Source organism: Castor canadensis, chromosome 8 (assembly GCF_047511655.1).
Source record: "Castor canadensis chromosome 8, mCasCan1.hap1v2, whole genome shotgun sequence".
NCBI classification, from domain to species: Eukaryota; Metazoa; Chordata; class Mammalia; order Rodentia; family Castoridae; genus Castor; species Castor canadensis.
In genome coordinates this window covers 148,891,347-148,913,460 of record NC_133393.1, presented here as the reverse complement: position 1 = coordinate 148,913,460, position 22,114 = coordinate 148,891,347, and the positions used below count along the sequence as shown (strand labels likewise).

The following is a 22,114-nucleotide window of genomic DNA, read 5'->3' as shown; positions in this document are numbered from 1 at the left end:
GAGATTAACAACAAACTGAGCACAGGAGTGCACATTTGTAATCACAGCACTTGGGAGGCTGAAGCAGAAGATCTCAAGTTCAAGGCCAGTATGGGCTACATAAGAGTTACTTGAACACAAGCACTACTTTACTATGAAGATGATTTGATAACTGAGATGGCTACTAAGTAGCTAACAGGTGGGTAGTGTATACAGAGCAGATGGGCTGGATAGAGGGATGATTAATGTCTGAGAAGGACAGACCAGGATGGTATGAGAGCTCATCATGCTATTCAAAACAGCACACAATCTAAAATTTATGAATTGTCAGCCCAGCATGGTGGCACATGCCTATAACTCCCAGCTAATCCAGAAACTAAGGTGGGAGGATTACTTGAGCCTGAAAGTTTGAGTCCAGCCTGGACAACACAGCAAGATCCTATCTCAAAATAAAATTTGGGCTGGAGGTATGGCTCAAGCAGTAGAGCACCTGCCTCATAATTATGAATTCAAACCCCAGAACCACTAAAAAATTAAAACAGTACATCTTATGAATTGTTTGTTTCTGGAAATTTTCCATTTACTATTTTTGGAGAGCAATTGCCCAGGGGCAACTGAAACCATGGAGACCAAACAGATGAGCAGCAGTTCCCACACTAAGTCCTCTATGTCTCAAGTACAATGGGCTGTAACATGACTGAGCACTTTGTGGCAGTGTCCCTCCTTACTGTCAGTTCCTCACAGGACACTGCTGTAATGGGTGTTTAACAGCTGTTTTTGCTGAGAAGCACTGACTCCTTACTTGGACTCAAGAATTAACTAAAGGCACTAAGCAGTTCACTTGAGACACCCTTTCCCATGGAAACAGAAGGAACAAACTGACAGTGGAGAAAATGGAACCTGAACTACAAAAGAGAAAAACTTTTGTGCAGCCAGCCTGCGTGCTAGCCAGGTTGCAGTGCTTGTTATTTGAACTGACATTTTTGTTCTTTGTCTCTGTCTGTCTCTCCCTCTCTATGCTGGAGAGCCCAAGGTTAATACTCTTTACTCTTTAATTAAACCAGGCAGCCTTTTCTCCCTTATGTCCGACCACCTAGAAAGAGTAAACCTCTATTAAGCAAGAAATACAGCTTTGGAGATGTGGTGCCAGTAAACCAGGAATAAAAGTCAAAGTTTATGGACATGCATTTTGTCACATACTCAAACCAAGCCCCTGAATCCCCCTTTACAAGGCAGACATTTTCTCTCCCATGTGGGACAACAGAGCTTTGAAAGGGTGACTCTACCTATCCTCCTCTTCATCTGATAAATAACTTTCCTTTTCCTCAAAACCCTGCTCTTACTATCTGTGAACTGGCATTGAGGCTTGGGGACCAGCTTTCTGGTACCACTGCCAACTTCCCTCTGAAGCTCCATTCAGTTTCTGATCTATCCTCCTGTATCTACCTGAGGCACATAAAAGAATCCATCAAAACACACTCACCTGTCCTTCTACCACCTGCTCAGCTACTAAGGAACTTGGTCTGGATTTCAGCATATACCTACTCCCTCCCCTCCAGCCTAGGAAAGCAGACTTTTCCTCTTCCTGTTTGCCAAATCAAAACAATCCCAACTCCGTTCTTCGGGAAAAAGACTTGTTTGAACTCCACAGTAAAGAACAATTTAGGGGAGCGTCAGGGTCTCCCCAACACCAGGAGTTACAGTCACACAGCCCTGGCAGATTCCATCTTTAACCTGCACCCTACCCAAAGGATCCAGAGGCTGGAGCCTCGCAGGTGATGAAGCAGATGGCCCCTTGCTACGATGACAGGGTAGTAGTTTGTGTGAGTCAGTTTAATGGCTTGTCCAGAACTGAAAAGCTGCTTCTGAAATGGCCTTGCTCACTCTGCCTTTGGTCAGTCCAAGCCTGTGGTCAGTTGTTTCTCTTTGGCTAGCAAACAAGCCGGAGCCTGGGAAGCCAGCTGTGAATGGACTCCTACAGCTAGGTCACCCCTAGGACTGTCTGAAGCCTAGGCAACACTGCACAGGGGGTTGAGGAAGGATGGAATCTAAAGAAAACTTCACCCTGAGTCTTACAACCTGTTGGAAAAATCTCAAGTTTTCTCTTTGGACAGATACACCTGCCCCTTCCCTGACAGTCTGAGTTCCCATCTTGAAGTGGAACTCAGCACTCCAGGGCATTTTTTTTTTGGCACCTCCATTAGCAGACACCCTGTGCACCAGAGAGTAGTGCTGATTTTATTGAAGATTAGAGCATTACCTCATGGCCTCTTCTCCCATCTCTCCCTCACTCTTCCTGGCATCTCCGATTTTGCACTCCCAAACCCATCATTTAACACTATCTTCACATTCACTTATATTTAACAAGACAAAGAACCTTCATCTACTAGGATCCTCATGACTTAGAAGGCTTCTAGGTTATTATAATGCTGTCACTAAATTTTTTGTTGCACCCTAATTAGAATGGCCCATTTGTGGAGGCAAAGGGCAGGGTGTGTTCCAAAAGATAAATGCCAAGCATTTGTATGTGTGAGTGCAGGATTTGTCACACCTTGTTAATTATAATCCCTCTTCTGATTTAGTCTTTAAGATGTATTAATACTGTTCATCTCTAGGCTTGTGAGTCATCCTGTCTTTTTACCCCTAATGAGCTGACAGTGCAGTCTGAACCTCTTCTCAGTTTGCTTTTATTGAAGGAGGAATTACACCACCGTCAGGTTATCTATAATGAAAACGAAAGGTGTCGTTTTTTGGTGAGAAGTGATTAATGTCTCCTGGTGCCCATAGTATGGATCTTCTTACTAAGGCTCCAAGAGACCAGAAATGGGACTGGAATAAATTTTTTTGGTGGTACTGAGGATGGAACCCAGGGCCTTGCACATGCTAGGCAAGTGCTCTACCACTGAGTTGCACCTCCAGCCCCATGGAGAGGAGTTAATCAAAACCACATATAAGCATATTAACATAGCTTCATAGCTGGGTGCCAGTGGCTTACACTTATTATCCTAAACTACTCAGGAGGCAGAGATCAGCAGGATCACGGTTCAAAGCCAGCCTGGGCAAACAGTTCACAAGATTCTATCTCAAAAAAAAAAAAAATCACAACAAAAAAGGGCTAGTAGAGTAGCTCAAGGTATATGCCCTAAGTTCAAGCCCCAGTAGAGCAACAAACAAACAAAAAGCAAGATAAAACTCACAGCACATACAGGTAACATGGTAAACTGAGCATAGCATACATTCACTGCTGCCAATGGTTGGGCTGTCACTGAGGAGATTCCTGGGCCTCCGACCTCCCAACCTAACAACTCTTTCTCTGTGTTTGCAAAAAAAAAAATAAATAAATAAGCCCAATAAACTTCAACCTTTTGAGGGATGAAAGCATGTACTGAAAATGTGAAATGAGCTTCGGTGGAGGCACACACTTATAATTCCAGCTATGTGGGGGGTGGCGGTAGGAGAATCTAGGTGCAAAGCCTGCCTTGGGCAAAAGCACAAGACCCTATCTGAAAAATAAACCAAAGCAAAAAGAGGAGATGGCTCAAGTGGCAGAGCCTACAAATGCAAGGCCCTGAGTTCAATCTCCATTACCACCCAAAGAAAAAACAAGTGCAATGCATCCTATGGACTTACTCTGTAATCAGAATCTTGGCTGCAAGAGGGAGACCAAAACCATTTTTGGAGGGTGGGAGTGATCAAGTAATGACATATATTATATACCTTGATAAACTTTATGAAGCTATGAAATATAGGGACTTGATCTCATAGCAAAATGTGAATTATTCCCTGGTGGCAAAAATGTATGGAGGGCTTCAGAGGGCCTAACTCACCTTATAAACCATTTGTTATATAGAAAGCCTCAGGTTTAATCATATAGCATATATGGTAAGTCGGCAAGCCAGTCCAAATAACTCCATCTGCCTGTCAATCTATTATCACCTTTGGAGCTTAATATTCATTGGCTCACTCCTATAAAATTCATCCTTGACTCTTTCACCCTTATATCCCATTCATCAGCGAATCACTGGCTGCATTTTCACAATTCTCCCTAACCCATCACTATATATACATACATGTGTGTGTCTGTGTCAGTGTGTGTATATACAAATGCAGGTTGGTCTTGAGCTGTGATCCTCTGGATCTTAGCTTCCCCAAGTAACTAGGATAATAGGCGTTGAGTCACTGGCACTTGGGATATTTTTTATTTTAGCAGTGTTTGGAATCAAATCCAGAGCTTCAGTCATGCTAAAGAAAGCATTCTACCACTGAAATGTAGCTCAGCCCCATTTGCTTTTTTTTTTTTTTTTGTGGTACTAGGGTTTGAACTCAAGTCCTACACCTTGAGCCACTCCACCAAACCTTTTCTGTGATGCATTTTTTTTATAGGGTCTCACGAACTATTTGCCCAGGTTGGCTTCGAACCGCGATCCTCCTGATCTCTGCCCCGAGTAGTTTAGGATTACAGGCATGAGCCACCGGTGCCCAGCTTCTCCTTCCTTTTTCCTCCTTTCTTCCCCCTCTTCTTTTTATTTTTAGCAGTACTAGGATTTGAACTCAGGACCTCAGCAGGTGTCTCTCACTTGAACCATGCATCCAACCCTTCTTTGCTTTAGCTATTTTTCAGGTAAGAGCTCCTGTCCTGTCCCCATTCCCTGTCCCCTTCTCCTCCCTGCAAACACAGTGATCCTGCTCCCTACATCTCTCCTGTAGCTGGGATTACAGGTGCGAACCACCACACCTGGTGCTCCTCCCCTTTTTGGAGCATTGAACTGAGGACCTCCAGCTTGCTAAGCAGGTGTTCTACCACTTAAGCCACACCTCCAGCCCCCAGGAGGCCCCTTCTTTTTAAATGTTACTTATGCCAGGAACGGTGGTCCATGCCAGCAATCCCAGCACCCTAGAGATGGAGGCAGGAGAATGGCCAGACCCTGTCAACAGCAGCAACAGTTAGCAAGCGCCTGACCTCAACATTATTGCCTGAGTCCCCCAGTGGAGTGCAAAACCCATGACCACAGGACCTTGTTCGCCACTGTGCCCAGGTAACTAGGGCAGTGCCACTATCCGTTTGTCCAGTGAACGTAACATGTCATGAGGATCATCTCTGGGCCAGCGAGGCACCCAGCATGGCCCAAGTGGAAGCTCCTTTCCTGCGCCTTTTCCAGCGCTTTGGGAAACACAGAAGAGGGCGGCTAGCCCGAGGCCTGGCGCCGCCATCTCCATGTCCTGTCCGCCATCTGCAGTCACAAAGGGGTTCGGACTGCTCTCACCGGCCCTGGCGGCCCCGCAGTTGTGCTGTTTGAACAACCGTGCGAGGCTCTAAGGTACAGCTGACAGTGAGGGAGCAGATGGTGTTGGGAGCCGGTCTAGGAGCCGAGCAGGATCCCATCTCACCCAATCAGGCTCTGCAGACCCCCGAAATGAAAATAAAAGCCTTGCGTTTCCAGAGTTCGCGGCGGAGGGCCATGGAGCCGAGGGGCACCGTTTCATGGCGGCGCCCACCTTCAGAGGAGCTCCAGGCGGGTTGAGCTCGCGTTAGCGCGTCTGCAGTGCTCAGCCGGGAGCCGTGGCAGCATGCGGCTCAAGAAAGTGCACCTCAGGTTGAGCCAAGAGAAGCAGAGTGCTTTAACGGAGCTGGGACATCGCCGCCCCGACACCGCGCACCATCATGGCTGCCGCGACAGCGCGGCGAAAGGCAACCTACAGGAAATGGCGGCGGGGCGCGCGCCCGTCTCGGCGGGCCAGGGGGCGACGGGGCGAGAGGGCGGCCACGGCTATCTCAGAGGGTCAGCCAGGGCCTAGAAGACCCTGTGGACTTCTGGCACCTGTAGACCCTGAAACGTGTCAGCAAGATGGAGGACGGTATTGTCTCGGCAAAGCGACGCGCACAAGCCGGCCTCAAGTTCCATTGCGCGGTCGCAATCTGCGCACAACCTATTCTCTAAACAGAACGCGTTACGCATACTGCGCATCTTCGCAATAGAGGGTAGGCTAACGACGCAAAGAACGTTACGTCGCGCCGGAGGCTCTTCCCTCCCCCCAGCCCACGTTCTAGTTCAGGTGTCGCGAGAACTCTACGCCGGCTCCGTATTTTGTTTTTCTTGTACCAACTGCAAAATGCGCCCATCTCCGCAACTGACGTGAAACGCGTCCAAGAATAGCCGTAGCATCCCGAGGAGCCCTCGGGCTATTCCGAGACGCTGTTTACGTATCGTCTCCGCCATACGTAGCGTTAAGTTGGAGCAGTCTCAGCAGCAGCCGCCATTTTGTGCAGTCGCTGGGAAGGAAGGAGACGCCTAAGCCGCGGCACTGCCGGGGTTGAGCGTAGCCAAACCTACCCACCGTATTTGTAAACCCGATTCTCTGTATTTTGCTCCCGTCTCCGACGAGAGAGGCGGCGACGGTGGCGTCTGCGACGGGAGACAGCGCGTCGGAGCGAGAGAGCGCTGCGCCTGCCGCCGCCCCAACAGCGGAGGCGCCGCCGCCATCGGTCGTCACTAGACCGGAGCCGCAGGCCCTCCCGAGCCCGGCCATCCGTGCCCCGCTCCCAGATCTCTATCCATTTGGGACCATGCGCGGAGGCGGCTTTGGGGACCGGGACCGGGACCGGGACCGTGGAGGGTAAGGGGGGTGGGGGAGGAACGGAGAGTCCGGGGCGCCGGGTGGCTTCCTGAGGAGCGGGGCGGACCGCGGGCCCCCGGGGCACAATGGCGGCCAAGGGCTGGGGCTCGGGGCGGTGGCTGGGCCACGCGGGGCCTTTCCTCGAGGGTCGCCGTCGTGGCGCGGCCGTCCCGCCCCAGGGCTGCGGGCGGAGGAGGGGGCGGCTCGGGCTTCGGGCCTGGCCGCCGCGGGCAGTCATGGGATCCGTGCGGCCATCATCCGGGCAAAACTCGGATGTCCCCGCTCCGGCTAGGAAAGTCCTCGCGCGAGATGGCCTCCTGCGTGGTGTCCCCAGCGGCCACTGCTAACAGGACCGCAGTCTAAAAGGCCACTCGTAGTCTCAAAACAGTCGTGTTTTGGACAACTCAGGGAGGAGCATGGAGCGCAGTGGCATTGCTTGCCATGGAAACGGCCGTGTTTGGGACGGGGGCAGGGCGTGAGGCGAACGTTTGCTCGTTTTTCCGCCGTCTGTTCGGCAGCTTTCGCTTCCCGGCCCACTAGGACGTTGCTGAGGCTGTCGAGCCCCCGTCACTTTGGAGGGGCGGGGGTTGGGGAGGGACTGACCCCGAGGACTCCCGGATACTTAGGGTCCGGTCTTTTGTGTTTGTGCTGCCACTTCTCAGCTGGCTCTGCGCCGGCCTCGTCGTCGGAGAGCGACGAGCCACCTCTCTTACCTGTGTGCTGAGAACTGAGAGCATGCGCTGTAGGGAGAGTTCTAGTCTTGATAGCCTCTCTCCCCAAACTGTGGAGGGGGGGGTTGAAATACACAAGTATCGCACCTAATAGTCACAAGCACTTTAATTGCCATTTAATTTACAAAATGAGAATGATTTTGACATGCCTTGTTAAGGAGGGAAATTTTTATTTTCAGTGCCAAATTTAAAGGACTAGAAGTGGAACAATGGCTCGGTGTTTCACAGTTGTGCCAAATTTAAAGGACTAGAAGTGGAACAATGGCTCGGTGTTTCACAGTTTAGCCAAACTTAAAAGTGAATTTCAATACAACCACTTGGAATACCTGTAGAGAAGTTGAAAATGACCTAGTAATTTCTAGACGATACACCCTGCACTTTGTAAAGACCTAGAGAAGTCCTTTGTACATTTGCCATAGGGTCTGTGTACAAAAAGTACCAACATTGTTCCTGGCAACAGGATACTAGAAATAACTCAGATGGCTACATTGTGAGTATTCATGTATTTGAACACATTGCAACAGTGAAAAAGAAATACTTGTGAATCCACTTGGATGACTCAAAAGCATGTTTAAAAGAAAAGTTGTGGCAGGATGACATATTTAAGGGTACATACAAAAATGACAAAATTCAAAGTAGTTGCCCAGCATGGTGGTACATTTCTATAAATTTCAGCATTAGGATTACAAATTTGAGCCCAGGCTGATCTATGAGACCATTCAAGCCAGGTGCTGGAAAGAAAAGAAACATTTATTGATCCATACTCTAATCCATATTGATTACAGTATCAGATGGCTTTTTTTCCTTTTTTTGAGGCAGCATTTGCTGTGTGGCCTCAGCCTTCTAAGTGCTGGGATTATAGGTGAGCACCACTAGGCCCGTGAAAAAGCATTGAAAATGTAGTCTTAAGGGCTGTGCCTTAAATACCTTCACCTGAATATTCCTTTGTGATTTGAATTACACCCTCCTTTTTTTTTTGTAGGTCTGGGCGGGGTTGTTGAACTCGGGGTTTCCTGCAGGCACTGTACTGCTTGAGCCACATGTCCAGTCCACTTTGCTCTAGTTATTTTGGAGATGGGGGTCTCCAGAACTGTTTGCCTGGGCTGGCCTCAAACCTCAGTCCTCTGGATTTCAGCCTTCTAAGTAGCTAGGATTGCAAGTGTGCATCACTGTGGGCTGGCTGAATTGCCTTTTTGGTTTTGGTGGTGCTGGGGTTTGAACTTGCTAGACAGCTGTTTTACCACTTGAACCATGTCCCCCAGCCCTTGAATTACTATTGTCTCTGTCTTAATGTTACAGAGATGAATTAATTACTTTAAAAAGGGAAAATGATGTTACATATGTAAACTAGTACAATTTTGCATGTTAATACATGAATCTTCAATTTTTCAAAGTTAAATTTTTTGCATAGCTAAATTTAACTTAATGCTACTCTATAAAAAATTGAGTGGATAGGACTGAAGGTTTGGCTTAAGTAGTAAGAGTGCCGGCTTTGAAAGTGTGAAGACCTGAGCTCAAACTCCAGTCCCACAAAAAAGAGCAACTGTAAGAAGTGCTCAAACTGCTAAGCTGGGTGCAGGTGGCTCGTGCCTATAATCTTAGCTACTCAGGAGGGTTGTGGTTCATAGCCATGCTGGGCAATAGTTCACGAAAAAATCCTTCACAAAAAAAAGAGCCCTGAGTTTAAACCCTGGTACCACAAACATACACACACACACACAAAATAGAGTGGACAGCATAGTACACCAAGGAGTAAAAGGCTGTCTGGAATTTTGAGGTCAGAATTTACTGTAACCAAGGAATACAGCATATTTTCTAAGAACCCTGTGTTTCAAATTATGTCTATAGAACAGTATGTCTTAGATAATAGGGTAAGAGAAAGAAAGGACAAAATTAAGAATGATCCATTTAGAATAAGCATTAAAAGGACACTTTATGTACATACAGGATGGAGTGACCTTTGATTATGTACAGTTACTCAGCCTTAAGCCTGTAGACATACTAAAGATACTGATAAACTCTCATGCTATATGCTTTTGCTCTTTTTCTTATTTCTCTTACTGGTTAGCAGCAGTATAAATGGGATCACCCAAGTTCTACCTACTAATGTAGATAGCAAATAATCCCAATAAAGCTTCCTGCCATACCTCTTTGTATGTTTCTATTTCAGTAAATAACAAGCTGGTCTTTTAAGCCAAAGGGTTCCAGTGCTTTGAATTACAAGAAATAGAGGCTCTTTAAAATAACTACTGCTGAAATTTCTGCAAGATTGTAAGAGTGAGCAAAGCAAATTAGTGCAGTGTTTTACCAGGAGTAAGGAGATGGCATGAAAAATTACGTAATTTACTAAGCAAAGCTCTGTGCTTTACATACGGTGATACAGGGAAAAGAAGGGCATTTTAGGGTTAGGAATCTTGTAGGAAAAGGAACTTAAAATTTCAAGTTAAGTATTCTTGCTTTGCTTGCCTATTTGTTGTAAAAGGTATATAAAAAAACAAAAAAAGATCTTTTAACTTGTTAAAGTTGAGCATTAAAAACTTATTTGCCTGGGAACAAATAGATAAAAGATAAAGGTGGAGACCATAAGAGAGAATGATTCTAAGTGTTTGTTTTGGTTCCTTAGTTAGCACAGGCTAAAGGCAAAGACTGGATGGACCACCAGTATTTTGTAGATCCCAGGAGTTTGCCTTTGCAGGCTAGCAGAGAGGGACTTAAAGTGTAAAGTAATGTATTCCTATGACTATTCCATAAGAGTAGAGACTTGTCTATGTTTTATTCACTGTAGTGTCTCTGGTTTAAAACTGTGGTACCTAGCACCCAATAACTTTGTTCAGTGAATGAATGCAATTATGCTAACTTGTTCTGGGTTCTTCCTGTGTCAAATACTGTTTAAGTATATTACACATAATCATTTCATCTTCACAACTTATGAAATAGTACGATTGGCATGATGGTGCATGCCTGTGATCCCAGTTACTCAGGACAGAGATCTGGAGGATGGAGGCTTAAGGTCAGCCCAAGCACAAAGTGAGAGTCCATCTCAACAAACAAGCTAAGCATGGTGGTATGCAGCTATAATCCCATCTCTGCAAGAGCCATAGGTGCAAAGATTTCAGTACAAGCCAGCCCAGGCAAAAACCTGACCCTATCTGAAAAATAGCTTAAACAGCAAAAAAGGGCCAGAGGCATAGTTAAAATGGTTCACCTGCCTAGAAAGCATGAGATTCTGAGTTCACACTACACAGTACTGTGAGAAGAAAAAAAAAATTGAAGTACTGTTTCTACTCTGTAAGAAACAAGTGCAAAGAAGTAAATAATTTGTTCCACATAATAACACTAAATGGCAGAGTCAAAATTAAAACCTTGTCTGGTTTTAAAATCTGTGATGTGACCTCCCCATGCTACATTTCTTTAATACAGGCATTTACTTTTTCACTTCATATAACCAGCTTATGTTGTTGGGAAGTTGAGGAAGTTTTGTAAACATCCCTATACCTTCAAATAAGTGTATAAAATGGTCTTTTTGAAGGGGGAGGGGCTGGTACTATAATAGGAATCTTTTTCACATATTTTTATGGCACATAAGAAATGCCTTCAAAAAATACTAATCAATTGAAAAATTTTTTGATTTTGATAGTTTCGGAGCAAGAGGTGGTGGTGGCCTTCCCCCAAAAAAATTTGGTAACCCTGGGGAGCGTTTACGTAAGAAGAAGTGGGATTTGAGTGAGCTCCCCAAGTTTGAGAAGAATTTTTATGTGGAACATCCAGAAGTGGCAAGGCTGACTCCAGTAAGTGTTTTAAAATAGATTAATGAATCAGTTTACCTGTATACTTCTGCTGAAGCTTTATTCTAGCATAGCGATACTTTAAGTTCTTATTAACACTGCTGATAGTTGTGAGAGGGACAAATTTTAGCATGCACGTTTGTTTTTACATGTTGATTTGTGCTTTCCACTCTTTGATCAGACCTGATTTTAACTATACTAGGTCAAGTCTTTCCATCTATGAAGTGAAATTATTTTTTAATGTTTTTTAGCTTTATGAAGTAAAATTGAATAAAAGAATGAATTGACATCATGTAACTGTTTTAACCTCCATGATGTTTTTTACATTCTATATGAAATAGCTGCTTGTTTGGAAAAATAATGTAACAGAAACAACACTTGAGTCCAACTCTAAGTTTTGTCCTCCTTTTAATGCTAATCTTAGATACAAGTTACTTTGGTTTTTTTTCCTCTTCCTGTAAAAAGTGGAACCCTCAGTTACATCAATCATTAACTCACAAAGTTAACAGGATCTTCACAGACTTGAAGCGTGTTATTTACTTACAACATATGTGTGTGCATTACATGTTTACCGCTGTTACTATGGATTGTCCAACTGATGTGGAACACATCAAGTTTTGATTATTGAGAATAACTCTTATACTCACTTGTCTTTATTTTTTTCCTTAGTATGAGGTTGATGAGCTACGCCGAAAGAAAGAGATAACAGTGAGAGGGGGAGATGTTTGTCCTAAACCTGTCTTTGCCTTCCATCATGCTAACTTCCCACGTAAGTGTTCTTCAGTCCAGAATTTTAAATGTGAAATTTGGTTGAATGGTAAACACAAGTGATAAGTTACTTTAAAGGTTTTGACAGGCTCAGGATTTTCTTGAGACAAGTAGAAGTTTTTCATAAAGGTAGTAATTTATTTTATGTAATGGTTTCAATTTGTTTTTACAACCTGCTCAAGGCTACTGGCAAATATGTTGGTGCCTGAGAGATTTTTTTTTTTTTTTAATGCTCATTTGTTCTCCTGTTTAAACTGAGAAAAAAAAATTCTTAGTTTTTCATCTTCCACTAAGGTGTTGACTCTGCATTTTTACAAAGTAGAATGAAATTGCTTTCTAACCAGATGTAATGAGTTTGACAAACAATAAGTGATTGTCACGGGCTCCCCCTCCCCTAGATGCTTTAGGATAGTGATTTTCAAAGGAGCAGTGAGCAGGTCAGAGATTCCATTTAAAAACTAACGGATTTTTTTAAAAAACTAATTGGAGCCAAACAGTTAGTGGTGGTATGCAACTAATTCCAGCTACTCAGGATGCAGAGATAGGAGGATCCAAGAGTTTGAGACCATTCCTGGGGCAAAGTTAGCCATACCCTATCTCACAAAGTACAAACAAACTGGGGGCGTGGCTCAAGTGGCAAGGGGATTTGCCTAGCATGGGAGAATGACATCCTGTGTGCAGTTCCCCAGAAATTTTAAAAGAAAAAGAAAAAAAGGCAACATGTTTATTCTGTTACAGAGTACGTAATGGATGTGTTGATGGATCAGCACTTTACAGAACCAACTCCGATTCAGTGCCAGGGATTTCCGTTGGCCCTTAGTGGTCGGGATATGGTGGGCATTGCTCAGACTGGCTCTGGGAAGACATTGGCGGTAGGTATCAGCACATAGAGATCTTTAACAGTGTGGTGATTTGTTTTGTTACATTTGCTCTCAATTCTTTTAGCTATTTTTTATTAGCATTAATACAAAGGAGTTTCATTGTGATAATTACATAGTTGAATACAGTGTACTTTGAAAGTTTCCCCCCTCAAGTGTAATTCAGACAGTATAGGTATTTTAGTTACCAGATATGTGAAAGCATTTTATGTTCAAATTCACATTGCATATGAGTGTCACAATAATGAGTTCTTCTTAATTTTTTTATTAGCTTAAATTGTACAAAGGTATTTCATTATGATACTTAGATTATGCACATAGGATACTTTGATCAAATTCACCCCATTTGTATTCTTTCTTAACCCTCTCCCTCCTGTTTTACTTTCTATTTAGGCATTATATTAAATTTAAGTTAGAACTATCAAGATCTAATGGCTTGGTTTTGATGTGTGAGATTGTCATTCTTATTCCTTCCCAGTATTTGCTGCCTGCTATTGTTCATATTAACCACCAGCCATACTTGGAAAGGGGAGATGGCCCAATTGTAAGTGTCTTTCAGTTTGTTTAACTGTTCAGGTACAATTAATTGTTCAACTACAATTGAATGGTTGCTGAGTTTTAGGCAGTGTGCTACACATACGTGATATGATTTCATAATCTCCATCTTGGATTTAAATGGTTTGCTCAAGGTCACACAGCAATTAAATAGCTAGCTTGAATTTGAGCAGTCTTACTCTTGCTCTTGTTTATTTGCTGGGGATTGAACCCAGAGCCTCCATACATCAGCTGAACCAATCTTCGTCTTTTACCAGTGTCACTCAGTGATGCTGTAAGGGATACAAAAGAGGGGTTAGGCTCAACTGGTAGACCATCTGACTCTAGCAAGCACGAGGCTCTGATTTCAAACCTCAGGACTGCCAAAAGAGGTGTGCAGTGAAGTCCTTGCCCTGTAGTTCTTAAGAATTATGTTGGGGCATGTATTCTTTGGGGTTAAATAATAACTTCTGCAAATATTTGTAGGGCAGCACAAATAAATACTGTGGTTTGTTCACTTTTTACTTACACTGTTTCCTGTAAAAGATTTGAGTAGTATTAGTCTCCAAACATTTTGAATATACACTCATAATCTGCCTTTTCAAAAAAAATATAGTTTGTATCTGCCATGTGTATTTATAAACATTTACATTCTCAAGTATGTTTTAATTTACAGTGTTTTCTCTGTGGTCAGTAGAGTTAGTTTTGTTATCATTAGCTGATATCTTATAGATCCGGACGTGCAACTATTATTTGTTAACACTATTTTAATATAGTTTTGCTGCAGGAATATTTTAAAACCACATGTTCATTTTGTGTGTAGCTAAAAATTAGGCAATTCAATCTGTAAGTAGGATGGTACATATATAACTACAATAAATCACAATGCTTTGAAGTAAGTCAAATGATGAAGTTGTAGTATCCTTGCATATTAAATAGTAAATTCTAATCACTTTTCCCACACTCCAGTATACTTTTATTCCCTGTCCTCCCAACCTCCCACCTTATTACATACCTTGGAAAGTATCAGATTAGACAGGGAAAAATTAGACTACAGTTGGTTGTTTGTTATGGTTGTTTGTTTTGTTTTAACTTGAGATGGGTCTCAAGTGTTTTTGTTTGCCTGTTTCAGTGTCTAGTGCTGGCTCCTACCAGAGAGCTTGCTCAGCAAGTACAACAGGTGGCTGATGACTATGGCAAGTGTTCTAGATTGAAGAGTACCTGCATTTATGGAGGTGCTCCTAAAGGTCCTCAGATTCGAGACTTGGAAAGAGGTAATTAAAAATTAATAAGTGTATGAAAACAATTATTTCACTTTATGAATTTCTGTGAATGAATTTGAAAGCAGATTCTTGAAAATTTCAGCATTTTCAGCAGTGGAAGTTCATTGCTAAAGATTTGATGATCATACATAAATAGCTCCTTATATTACACTTCTGCAAATACTGTGTTGTTAAAATTTAGCTACTGCTCTGCACATAGAGTGTGACAGCCAGAGTAGGTGTTGCTTAGTTTGTGTGCTGAGGTTTATTAATGTATAAAGAAAGAATTTTTAATGGGCTAAATCTTTGATTTTATTTCAGGTGTTGAGATCTGCATAGCTACTCCTGGACGCCTGATAGATTTCCTGGAGTCGGGAAAAACAAACCTTCGCCGATGTACTTACCTTGTGCTGGATGAGGCTGACAGGATGCTTGATATGGGCTTTGAACCCCAAATCCGTAAAATTGTTGACCAAATCAGGGTGTGTAAAGCTCATACTTCACTCTATTTATACACTTTGACTATTGTGCAGTTCCTTAGCCTAAAAGAAAACCTTGCCTTTCCTAATAGCCTGATCGGCAGACACTGATGTGGAGTGCAACCTGGCCAAAGGAAGTGAGACAACTTGCAGAGGATTTCCTTCGTGATTACACCCAGATCAATGTGGGCAATCTGGAGTTAAGTGCCAACCACAACATACTTCAGATTGTGGATGTCTGCATGGAAAGTGAAAAAGACCACAAGTATGAAAGATTTCACTCTCTACTTTGCTAATGCTAATAAGTCTTTCCTAATTTGCCAAAAAACTTTTTTTATTTTTTCTTACTGAGACAGGCTCTGGCTATGTAGCCTGGGTTGGCTTTGAACTCATGGAACTCACTGTTCTCCTGCCTTAAACTTTGAAATGCTGGGATTATAGTCTCATGCCATCACCCTGGGCGTCAGACACCAATACTTCTTGAAAACACTACTGTCTTTCTAGTAATCCACCCTTTGTGTCATTCATTGGAGCCTGGTGGCTGTTTTTCACCAACTGTATAATTTCAGGCAGACTTAGGATTTACCTCTCAGATGTTTCTTTATCTATAAAATGGGGATATAGCACCATCAACATCAAACTTGCTCTGAGGATAGTATGAATTAGTATTAAGAACATAGAGACCTGCCTCAGTGCTCAGTGTTTATTAATAATAATTTTTTAAAGGTAAATAGGTAAAGCTTCCTTTTTTTATAAGGTAGAGTTTCAATATGTATTTATACTAGATTGGCTTCAAATTCTCAATTCTTCTGCCTCAGCCTCCCAAGTGCAAGATTATAGGCATGGGCCACTATGCTCAGCGTGTAGCTAAGAAAAATAGTTCACAAGACCCTGTGAAAAAACCCAACACAAAACAGGGCTGGTGGAATGGCTGAAGGTGTAGGAAGAGCTAGCTACTGTTAACAGAGCTGGAGATGTGACTGGCTTAAGTGGTAGAGCACCTGCCCAGTAAGTGTGAAGCTCTGAGTTCAAATCCCTGTACCACCAAAAAGAAAAAAATAAGAAATTTTGCAGTGATCTACATCATTATCAGGGAGATTTTTTTTTTCTCTGTGATGACTGCATTGCTGGTCTTGTTTTCAGGTTAATCCAGCTGATGGAGGAAATAATGGCTGAAAAGGAAAATAAAACGATAATATTTGTAGAGACAAAAAGACGCTGTGATGACCTCACACGAAGGATGCGCAGAGATGGGTGAGTACAGCATCCCGATGAATACTGATACTGCAGATGTTGTGTACTCTTTAGTGCCTGATGTGCTATTGTTACATAAAGCCATTGTTCTGTTCAGGTAGCCTAACCAACCTTGTCAAAGTTGTGTAATAATTTCTTTTTAAAACTTAGTTTTTCTCATTTTGGAAGATTTCCAAATCAGTTTCTTTTTTTCTGCTAGTTGGCCAGCTATGTGTATCCATGGAGACAAGAGTCAACCAGAAAGAGATTGGGTACTTAATGGTAAGTTTTAAAAACTAAGAATTTTCAATGGATTCTCCCCACCCCCCAAAAAAAAATCTGTAAAAAGGCCAATTAGTAATATTTTGGGCTTTGCAGACCAAATAATGATCTGCACCAGAGACCCGCTAACCATAATCACCATGTGAACACATGGCCTGCCTGCGTTCCTAGAAAACTTTTATTTGCAAAAATAGATGTTTTGTACCAGATTTGACCTGTAGACCAGAGTTTGCTTAGCCTTCTTTCTAGCTAATTGAATGCTAAGGGCACTGTTCTTTTCTAATTTGGGGGCACTTTTGACATAACAGCAGGTTCCTTTAATTTCTTCCTTTGGAAAGGTTTGACAGTTAACAGAAATGTTTAAACAAAAATCTTCCTTAATCACTAAGCTGTATTTTAGCACACTTTTCTTTCAGTCCTCTTGTTTTTCATGACTGTTATGGGAAGGCCATTGAGAGAAAGGGAAATACTGGTTTTTCTCAGTTGAGTGCATGTTTTTAGACTGTTCCTTTACCCTGGTTACATAATAATGCCTTTTATGCTTCTTTTTTTTTTTTTTTTTTTTTTTTTTTTTTTTTTTTTTTTTTTTGCAGAGTTCCGATCTGGAAAGGCTCCCATCCTCATTGCCACGGATGTAGCCTCCCGTGGGCTAGGTTTGTATAGACAGGTGTCTCTGTCAGTGGTTTATGTATCTTTTGATTTAAAGGTTTGTCATTTCAAATTTAACATTATATACACACATTTAGTAAAAGAAGAATACAAGTGTGATTTTTTTGCCCCCACATTTTTTTTTAACCTTGATGTTTGTTTTGCTTTGATTTTTGGTTTTTTGGGGGGGCGGTATTTTGGATTTTGGTTTTTGGGTTTTTTCCTTTTCATTTCAAAGTCTTCCTGCTCCTGACAAACAGGCTTTGGTCTGCAGCAAGGCCTAGGCATGACTATTCAGTTAGAGGGAGAGGAGACATCTGGTTGAACAACTTCTTCACTCTTATTTTTGGCTGGGTAGAAGGAGCCTGATTGAACCTAGCAATCATAAGCTAGTTTCATTTATTCTTTCCCTGTACTAACTACTGCAGATAAATGTATAGAGGTCCAGTTCCATGAGCACTTATTAAATGGGATTTAATTAGTCTATAGTATAATATCATTCAGTTAAATTTGCATTCCCCAATGTTAATGAAGTAAAATAATGATGGGTACTCACTTATCCCCTCCTCACCCATACATCTTAACCATAGGTGTCTTACCCAGTTAAAGACCTTAATTTCAAGATACTTTGGAGTTTTGAACCCTTTAGGAGTTAAAATGTATATAGCTAACTCTGTGGTACTTTAGACCATTCTGAACTAAACAAGCTTGAGCTTGACTCAAAACGTTTATATTTTAAAAGAAATTGTTCCAGCTGAGCGTGTTGGTGCACGCCAGTACTCATGAAGCTGAGGCAGGAGGATTTCGGATTCAAGGCCATCCTGGGCTACATAGCAAGACCCTGTCTCAAAAAAAAAAAAATCTATCACAAGGAAATCTTTAAACTATTGGCAGATGTTTAATTTCTTGCCAGTAAGGTGAGAAGTACCATATTTCCTTAAACTATTTAATATAAAGATAACAGGTATTCAAACTGGAATACAAACATGATGGAGCCTTTTATCCATTGGACTTAATCATTCCCTCCTTCAGAGGTAGTGACCTGCAGCCATGACGGAAAGTTGTCTCTATCCTCTGAGGTCATGTCTGGGTCTGTGCCGTTAGAACTTGGGCCTGTTGGGAGAGGAGGTGGAGGTCTGAAAGCAGTTTATATAAAAGCTTTCAGTAATGGTGGTTTTTAAACAGGCTTGCTATGTGCTGGTAGCTTCTTTGTGCATCTTGCCTAGACTATTAAAAAATATTTGCTCCATGTCCCCTACATTTTAAACCAAATCAATTGGCTACCATTAGAATAATTTAGACTCTCTATCCCACCTCCCCTCATCCAACTGAGGGGAGAGGGAAGATACCTGAGTCTGTTTCTTGTTACTCAACATCAGTGCTTATTTTGGGCCCCTTTGTTTGCTGCCTTGTAAAACTCAAAAGGGGGGAGAAAAACCCACCAAAATGGCAGAATTCTGACCAAGGTCCTACAAGATCCTGGAAAGTGAAGGCTTCTACCTCACAGACAGGGGTGCGATTTTCAGCTGAGTCACCAGGCCTTTTTTCACTTCCTGTCGAGTGATGGTCTCTTAAATGTTCCCTCAGGTAAGTTCTTCGATTCCCATAATTTTATAATAGTCATCTTCAGGCAACCAGTACTCCCTTTCCACTGGGATTTTTTTTAATTTCTCCTTTTTTGTTTAAACTTCACATTGTTGAATTGAAAGTATTGAATTTATTTTGTTTTGTTTTTTAACAGAAGCTTTGATATCAGCTGCAGATCACTCAGTACATGGCCAAGGCAAATCTACATTGGCCCGAAGCCGCTCTAGATGAGCCTGTTGGCTAGTCGTAGACCCTCCCAGTTAGTGATCGGAGCTTCAGGCCATGTCATAGGGCTTTCCAGACCAAAAGTTCTCATCCTAGGCAGCTGGCCAATATGTTAACTTTTCAATTTCTTACCCTGCTACAGCACCTTCTATAAAGACAGCAAGATACTATTGTGGCAGTGCACAGATAACATCAGAGCAGGCTTGACTGAAGAAAAACAAATTCTGCGCTTGCTCTTTTGTGCCCTCGGCCAGCTATGTGCACACACAGGACATCTCTCTAGCATGAAGAACCATCACCCTGTCCACCCCCTGTTGAACCCCTCCACAAATACCCCCAAGTTTCAGTGTCTGAACTGTTGAGTGCAGCCACAACTCTTGCTGCTAGGAAAGCACACTTCTGTGCACCCAGTGCAGTAATTCAGCTTGCTCTAAGGAGCATTATCCAAGCTCTGAAGATGCGGTCACAGAATCTAATCCCTACCCCTCCTCCTCCCTCCACTCCCGCCAAATCCCTTCTTGCCTTCACGTCCTCTAATTTTTTTTTTCTTTGTGGCATCATTGGCCCTAGCCGGAGACTCACGCTGCCCCCTGTGATAAGTGCCTTCTCGTCTTTCTGGTGTGATTCAGGACTTTAGGGGTCAGTAAAGACCGAGGAGCCTTTATTGTAATAAGAAACAGACATAATGCCCCTTCTTCACAAGCCCTGTAACAACAGCTGAATTTTTTTTTTTTTTAATCATTTCCCCTTTCCCCCTGAAATTAATCCAGTCTGGGCAATAGATGCAGTCTGACCCTTTGGATGTAACTTACATTTTTTTAATTATTTTTTTCTACAATCACCCCAATTATCCTTGGGGGAGGCGTTGGAGGACCTGAAATTTTTACCCGAACCCAGGTTCTCCGGCGCTTGGCAACCAAATGGGGCTACAGAGAAGCATCTAAGCCAGTTCACAGAGCGAGCGTGTGTGGGGACTTCTCACTGCCACGGACCCTTGATGCATGCTCCCCGCGCTCCAGTGGTCCCGTGTCAGAAGGCGGAGTTTTCGAAAGGAGGCCGCCAAAAATAAAAGGCAAAGAGACGGGATCGGCTGCAGCGGTTTCCCAAAGGAGGAGGGAGTGTGCATCGGTCTGGTAACAAACAGAGAATGTTTTTTAATTATTTATATCACAAAAATCTGTGTTTTATCTAGGATATTTTCTGAATATTCTTTGTAAAATGCAGATTTTTTTTCCACAAAACATTAGGATTCTGTTATATTCTTAAATTTGTTTGTTTTAAGTAGGTTAAAAAATACATTTAGCTGAAAGCATTACACTAACATTTACATACTTTTAAGTATTAGGAGGATATTCAGCCCAATTCCCAGCAGTGGACAGAATATTAAACATGTCTCAAGGTTTCATGGTTTTTCCCACATTTTTGGCAATTTATTAACTTCCCAGGTCACGCAGATAATCTTTAATCCTTGATACAAGTACTAAGTTTGAAATAACCTTGAGTTGAGCAAAAAAATTCCATTTGACGGAGGCTGGGCTTGGTGGTATAGTGAAATTTTAGTGTAATGTGCTCTTGTAATGGAAAGGGGAAAGATAATCTGAATGTTCATTCTACAAAGGAAATTAGGTGTGTTCTTTGGTGCTGATCTTTTTTTTTTTTTTTAATATAAGAGCAAAAAAGAAGCTAAATGTTTTAGGTCTTGAAAATGTTATAAGTATGTGAAGCTCCTTTTTTTATTTTGCTCTGTGACTGGTTTAAGGTAAGTTTGTTGCATTGTTTATAGATTTTGCCAGGCTTCTCCCAACAGAGTAGAAGTGATTTGGCCCTGTATCTTAACAGTGGTTACTGCTGCTGCATTCCAGGTTTGAAAAGGATGACACTGGAATGTGTAGGTCTAAAGACCAATCTTGATGCGGCTCCTGTCAGTATATTGGTTAAGTACAAGAAAGGCAGGAGTTGGGATGGTCGAATGGGATTCCCTTAAGATTTTATAACAAAGATGCAATATTCCATGCATGTCCCAAGAATCACTAATCCTCTTTTACTCTGTTGGGATGAGTCTTTTTTTGTACCTGCTCAGAGTGGTTACTAACTTGATTTTCTCTCCTCTTGCTGTCATCTGCATTCGTGCTTCCCATCTGTTGGCATGTCCTTTACCTTCTCTTTCCCTGCCACATCAACCTACACACTGACTCATCATTGACTTTGAAGATGTGGAAGATGTCAAGTTTGTGATCAACTATGACTATCCAAACAGCTCAGAGGATTATGTGCACCGTATTGGCCGAACAGCCCGGAGCACCAACAAGGGCACTGCCTATACTTTCTTCACCCCAGGGAACCTAAAGCAGGCCAGAGAGCTGATAAAAGTGCTAGAAGAGGCCAACCAGGCCATCAATCCAAAGCTGATGCAGCTGGTGGACCACAGAGGCGGCGGCGGTGGAGGGGGTAAGGGTAAGTCCTGGAATTTTCCAGGTACTACCATGGTATCTTTCTTGTGCTCATTGTGCCTTACCTTTTTAATCCTCTGAAGGCTTTGCTTAGTAATTTTCATAACCTAAGTAAGACAGTATGTTTTAGCCAGGCACAGGTGACACAAGTCTATAATCTTGGGAGGCTGAGATTAGGAGGATCTCTGTTTGAAGCCAGCCCAGGCAAACAGTGTGAGAGACACCCCCACACACACACTCCAAAATAACCACAGCAAAATGGACTAGAGGTGGATCTCGAGCTGTATAGTGCCTGCCTCGCAAGCATGGAGCTGTGAGTTTCAAACCCCAGTCTCATAAAAAGCAAGAACAGAAAATGTGTATCATCACACTTGCGCTATTTCTGACAACACAATTTCTGTAGATTATAATCTTAAACTGAATTTTGAAGTACTTTGTGCATGTTCAAAATTAAACTAGCCCGATGAAGTGCTACATTCCTCTAATTTCAGAACTTGGGCTAAAAAGATTGGTAATTTTAGACCATTTTATGGTAGTAGAAACTGAGGCATTACAATTGGATCTATACAGTTGCAAAATACACTAGGCTAACACAAAACACAGGGCTGGTGGAGTGGCTCAAAGTCCAGTCCCTCAGTTCAAACTCCAGTACACGGCT

General features: G+C 42.6%; 1 protein-coding gene across 2 annotated transcripts in view; it reads left to right on the top strand.

Annotated features, from left to right (window-relative positions):
• The first annotated feature begins 6,007 nt into the window (after positions 1-6,007).
• The window catches only part of Ddx17 (DEAD-box helicase 17), a 19,463-nt gene continuing 3,356 nt past the window's right edge, over positions 6,008-22,114 (top strand). The window contains exons 1-12 of one of the 2 annotated variants that reach the window (XM_020173767.2): positions 6,008-6,594; positions 10,963-11,113; positions 11,780-11,879; positions 12,617-12,750; positions 13,235-13,300; positions 14,423-14,564; positions 14,874-15,034; positions 15,124-15,296; positions 16,175-16,285; positions 16,485-16,546; positions 17,140-17,199; positions 21,218-21,460. In XM_020173767.2, coding sequence (XP_020029356.2) covers positions 6,545-6,594; positions 10,963-11,113; positions 11,780-11,879; positions 12,617-12,750; positions 13,235-13,300; positions 14,423-14,564; positions 14,874-15,034; positions 15,124-15,296; positions 16,175-16,285; positions 16,485-16,546; positions 17,140-17,199; positions 21,218-21,460 — 1,453 coding nt within the window. In that variant the 5' untranslated portion in view covers positions 6,008-6,544. The remainder of the gene's footprint in view (positions 6,595-10,962; positions 11,114-11,779; positions 11,880-12,616; positions 12,751-13,234; positions 13,301-14,422; positions 14,565-14,873; positions 15,035-15,123; positions 15,297-16,174; positions 16,286-16,484; positions 16,547-17,139; positions 17,200-21,217; positions 21,461-22,114) is intronic. The other variant, XM_074084494.1, reaches the window with a different exon arrangement.